Here is a 6,000-nt window from a genome sequence, read left to right on the forward strand (position 1 = left end):
TGTCTGTCTGTCTGTCTGTCTGTCTGTCTGTCTCCCTCCAGAACTACTCAGTGTTGGAAGTGGGACCTGCCCCTACAGTGATCACGTTGAACAACTCCACGTATAACAACCTATACTGGCAGGAATTTGAGGACGCCTGTGTCTATGAGTGCCTGGACGGGAAGGACTGCCAGAGCTTCTTCTGCTGTTACGATGAGTGTAGAGGAGGCGGCTGGAGGAAAGGACGCATCCACATAGATATACTGGAGCTGGACTCTTATTCCAGGGTCTTCTTCCCCACATCCTTCATACTGTTTAATGTAGTCTACTGGGTCAGCTATCTGTACCTTTAGCAGACTGTACTGGGAAGGCTATGTATCTTCAGCAACCTGGAGAGAGAGAGAGAGGTGCCATAGACTTTAAGACCGAAGAGAGAGAGAGAGTTGGCATGGACTTTAAGACCAGAGAGAGAGAGGTGCCATGGACTTTCAGACCAGAGAGAGAGGTGTCTTGGACTTTAAGACCAGAGAGAGAGGTGTCATGGACTTTAAGACCAGAGAGAGAGGTGCCATGGACTTTAAGACCAGAGAGAGAGGTGGCATGCCTCTTGGGGCTATGTGGGACGCTAGCGTGCCACCCGTGGTGCACCCTATCAACAGCAGGTGCATTTCAAGAGCGGCAAATTTGAAACCAAATAAATGTCAAAATTCAAATTTTTCAAACATACAACTATCTTACACCCTTTGAAAGATAAACATCTCCTTAATCGAACCACGTTGTCCGATTTCAAAAAGGTTTTACGGCGAAAGCATAAAGTTAGATTATGTTAGGAGAGTACATTGACAATAGCTGTGTGTAATGTTTTGTCAATTCAAAGACAGGCGTCACCAAAACCATAAAACCAGCTAAAATGATGCACTAACCTTTGACAATCTCCATCAGATGACACTCCTAGGACATTATGTTAGACAATGCATGCATTTTTAGTTCTCTCAAGTTCATGGCGTTGATGTTCAGGAAATCGTTTCCCTTCAATAACCGGCAGTCAAGTCAGCACCACTAATTAAATAATTAAAATTAGAAAACATTGGTAAAATATTATATTGTCATTTAAAGAATTATAGATTTACATCTCTTGAACGCAATCGACTTGCCAGATTTAAAAATAACCTTACTGGGAAATCACACTTTGCAATAATCTGAGCACTGCGCCCAGAAAAATACGCTTTGCGATACAGACAAACGGCCATGTTGGAGAGATCTAAAATCGAAAATACTATGTAAATAATCCATTACCTTTGATTCTCTTCATCAGATGTCACTTCCAGGAATCCCAGGTCCATAACGAATGTAGTTTTGTTCAAAAAAGCTCATCATTTATGTCCAAAAAGCTCCGTGTTGTTATCACATGATCTAAGCCCGCCGGACTTCACTTCATGAACGAGGGGAAAAAATATATTTACGTTCGTTCAAACATGTCAAACGTTGTATAGCATAAATCATTACTGCCTTTTTTAACCAGAACATGAATAATATTCAAGGTGAACGAATGCATTCTCTTTTAAAACGTATTGGAACGACGGTACCCAACATGACCTCGTGCGCCAGAGTCTAATCGGCCATCACCGTTCCAAGGCTCTTGTTCGGTCAGATCTCATAGTAGAAGATTCAAAACACTTTGTAAATGCTGGTGACATCTAGTGGAAGCAATAGGAAGTGCCAAAACATTAATCAGCCCCTGTGTGTTTCAATGCCATAGGCTTAAAGGTAATTCAACACATCAGGTATCCACTTCCTGTCAGAAAATGTCTCAGGGTTTTGCCTGCCAAATGAGTTCTGTTATACTTACAGACACCATTCAAACAGTTTTAGAAACTTTAGGGTGTTTTCTATCCATATATAATACGTATATGCATATTCTCGTTACTGGGTAGGATTAGTAACCAGATTAAATCGGGTATGTTTTTTTATCCAGCCGTGAAAATACTGCCCCCTAGCCCCAACAGGTTAAGACCAGAGAGAGAGGTGTCTTGGACTTTAAGACCAGAGAGAGAGGTGCCATGGACATTAAGACCAGAGAGAGAGGTGTCAAGGACTTTAAGACCAGAGAGAGAGGTGTCATGGACATTAAGACCAGAGAGAGAGATGTCTTGGACATTAAGACCAGAGAGAGAGGTGTCATGGACTTTAAGACCAGAGAGAGAGAGGTGCCATGGACATTAAGACCAGAGAGAGGTGGCATGGACGTTAAGACCGGAGAGACAGGTGTCATGGACTTTAAGACCAGAGAGAGGTGTCATGGACTCTTACATCTAGACGTTCCGCTAGCGGAACACCTGCTCCAATATCCAATGATAGGCGTGGCGCGAATTACAAATTCCTCAAAAATTCAAAAACTTCAATTTTTCAAACATATGACTATTTCACAGCATTTTAAAGACAAGACTCTCCTTTATCTAACCACACTGTCCGATTTCAAAAAGGCTTTACAGCGAAAGCAAAACATTAGATTATGTCAGCAGAGTACCCAGCCAGAAATAATCAGACACCCATTTTTCAAGCTAGCATATAATGTCACAAAAACCCAGAAGACAGCTAAATGCAGCACTAACCTTTGATGATCTTCATCAGATGACACAGCTAGGACATTATGTTATACAATACATGCATGTTTTGTTCAATCAAGTTAATATTTATATCAAAAAACAGCTTTTTACATTAGCATGTGACGTTCAGAACTAGCATACCCCCCGCAAACTTCCGGGGAATTTACTAACAATTTACTAAATTACTCACGATAAACGTTCACAAAAAGCATAACAATTATTTTAAGAATTATAGATACAGAACTCCTCTATGCACTCGATATGTCCGATTTTAAAATAGCTTTTTGGTGAAAGCACATTTTGCAATATTCTAAGTACATAGCCCAGCCATCACGGGCTAGCTATTTAGACACCCGGCAAGTTTAGCCTTCACCAAAATCAGATTTACTATTACAAAAATGTTATTACCTTTGTTGTCTTCGTCAGAATGCACTCCCAGGACTTCTACTTCAATAACAAATGTTGGTTTGGTCCCAAATAATCCATCGTTATATCCGAATAGCGGCGTTTTGTTCGTGCGTTCCAGAAACTATCCGAAATGGTATATCAGGGTCGTGCGCATGGCGCAATTCGTGACAAAAAAATTCTAAATATTCCATTACCGTACTTCGAAGCATGTCAACCGCTGTTTAAAATCAATTTTTATGCAATTTATCTCGTAAAAAAAGCGATAATATTCCGACCGGGAATCTCCTTTTCGGCAAACAGAGGAAAAATTACAAAGACGGGGGGCGGCCAGGGCACGCGCCTAAGCCCACAGTCCCTTGATCGGCCACTTGAGAAAGGCCATAATGTGTTTCAGCCTGGGGCTGGGATGACGACATTCAGGTTTTTCCCGGGCTCTGAGCGCCCATGGAAGACGTAGGAAGTGTCACGTTAGAGCAGAGATCCTTTGTAAAAGATAGAGATGGCAAAGAAGTTCAAGAAATGGTCAGACAGGCCACTTCCTGTAAAGGAATCTCTCAGGTTTTGACCTGCCATTTGAGTTCTGTTATACTCACAGACACCATTCAAACAGTTTTAGAAACTTTGGAGTGTTTTCTATCCAAAGCCAATAATTATATGCATATTCTAGTTACTGGACAGGAGTAGTAACCAGATTAAATCGGGTACGTTTTTTATCCAGCCGTGAAAATACTGCCCCCTAGCCATAACAGGTTAAGACCAGAGAGAGAGGTGGCATGGACTTTCAGACCAGAGAGAGAGTTGGCTTGAACATTAAGACCAGAGAGAGAGGTGCCATGGACATTAAGACCAGAAAGAGAGAGGTGTCATGGACTTTAAGACCAGAGAGAGAGGTGCCATGGACTTTAAGACCGGAGAGAGAGGTGCCATGGACTTTAAGACCAGAGAGAGAGGTGCCATGGACATTAAGACCAGAAAGAGAGAGGTGTCATGGACTTTAAGACCGGAGAGAGAGGTGCCATGGACTTTAAGACCAGAGAGAGAGGTGTCATGGACATTAAGACCAGAAAGAGAGAGGTGTCATGGACTTTAAGACCAGAGAGAGAGGTGGCATGGACATTAAGACCAGAGAGAGGTGGCATGGACTTTAAGACCAGAGAGAGAGGTGGCATGGACATTAAGACCAGAGAGAGGTGGCATGGACATTAAGACCAGAGAGAGAGGTGGCATGGACATTAAGACCAGAGAGAGGTGGCATGGACATTAAGACCAGAGAGAGAGGTGTCATGGACTTTAAGACCGGAGAGAGAGAGAGAGGTGCCATGGACATTCAGACCAGAGAGAGAGAGAGTGGTGCCATGGACTTTAAGACCAGAGAGAGAGGTGCCATGGACTTTAAGACCAGAGAGAGAGGTGCCATGGACTTTAAGACCAGAGAGAGAGGTGGCATGGACGTTAAGACCAGAGAGAGGTGCCGTGGACTTTAAGACCAGAGAGAGAGGTGTCATGGACTTTCAGAGCAGAGAGAGAGGTGCCATGGACATTAAGACCAGAGAGATAGGTGCCATTGGCATTAAGACCAGAGAGAGAGGTGGCATGGACATTAAGACCAGAGAGAGAGGTGGCATGGACTTTAAGACCAGAGAGAGATGGCATGGACGTTAAGACCGGAGAGAGAGATGCCATGGACTTTAAGACCAGAGAGAGATGTGCCATGGACATTAAGACCAGAAAGAGAGAGACAGGTGCCATTGACATTAAGACCAGAGAGAGAGGTGCCATGGACATTAAGACCAGAAAGAGAGACGTGCCATGGACACTAAGACCAGAGAGAGATGGCATGGACGTTAAGACCGGAGAGACAGGTGTCATGGACTTTAAGACCGGAGAGAGAGGTGTCATGGACTTTAGGAACAGAGAGACAGGTGCCATGGACTTTAAGACCGGAGAGAGAGGTGCCATGGACTTTAGGAACAGAGAGTGAGGTGCCATGGACTTTAAGACCAGGCATAGAAGAAAGACTGATCAAATGTGAGAGAGAAACAAGAAGACTTTTAAAGGGTAAACGCCAAAGTAACTCCAAGTGTTACGTAAAGCAATGAACTGAAAATGAAGACACGACATGGTCAGGAAACGTCTTTCTGTATTTCAGGTATCAGAGGAAGATACACACAGACCCTTCACAGACACTGGACTGTCTCGATACACATAGACCCTTCACAGACACTGGACTGTCTCGATACACACAGACCCTTCACAGACAATGGACTGTCTCTATACACACAGACTCTTCACAGACACTGGACTGTCTTGATACACAGACACTGGACTGTCTCGATACACACAAACCCTTCACAGACACTGGACTGTCTCGATACACATAGACTCTTCACAGACACTGGACTGTCTCGATACACATAGACCCTTCACAGACGCTGGACTGTCTCGATACATATAGACTCTTCACAGACACTGGACTGTCTCGATACACATAGACTCTTCACAGACACTGGACTGTCTCGATACACATGTCCTCGATCTCTTCACAGACACTGGACAGTCTCGATACACATTGACCCTTCACAGACACTGGACTATCTCGATACACACAGACCCTTCACAGACAATGGACTGTCTCAATACACACAGACCCTTCATAGACAATGGACTGTCTCGATACACATAGACTCTTCACAGACACTGGACTGTCTTGATACACAGACACTGGACTGTCTCGATACACACAGACCCTTCACAGACAATGGACTGTCTCGATACACACAGACCCTTCACAGACAATGGACTGTCTCGATACACACAGACCCTTCACAGACACTGGACTGTCTCGATACATATAGACCCTTCACAGACACTGGACTGTCTCGATACACATAGACTCTTCACAGACACTGGACTGTCTCGATACACATAGACTCTTCACAGACACTGGACTGTCTCGATACACATAGACTCTTCACAGACACTGGACAGTCTCGATACACACAGACCC

General features: G+C 43.9%; 1 protein-coding gene across 1 annotated transcript in view; it reads left to right on the forward strand.

Annotated features, from left to right (window-relative positions):
* LOC106613408 (gamma-aminobutyric acid receptor subunit gamma-3-like) overlaps positions 1 to 332 on the forward strand; it is a 220,028-nt gene extending 219,696 nt beyond the window's left edge. The window contains exon 7 of the mRNA XM_045688601.1: positions 42 to 332. Coding sequence (XP_045544557.1) covers positions 42 to 332 — 291 coding nt within the window. The remainder of the gene's footprint in view (positions 1 to 41) is intronic.
* Positions 333 to 6,000: the final 5,668 nt, after the last annotated feature.

The sequence above is a fragment of the Salmo salar genome, chromosome ssa10, assembly GCF_905237065.1.
Source record: "Salmo salar chromosome ssa10, Ssal_v3.1, whole genome shotgun sequence".
NCBI lineage: Eukaryota > Metazoa > Chordata > Actinopteri > Salmoniformes > Salmonidae > Salmo > Salmo salar.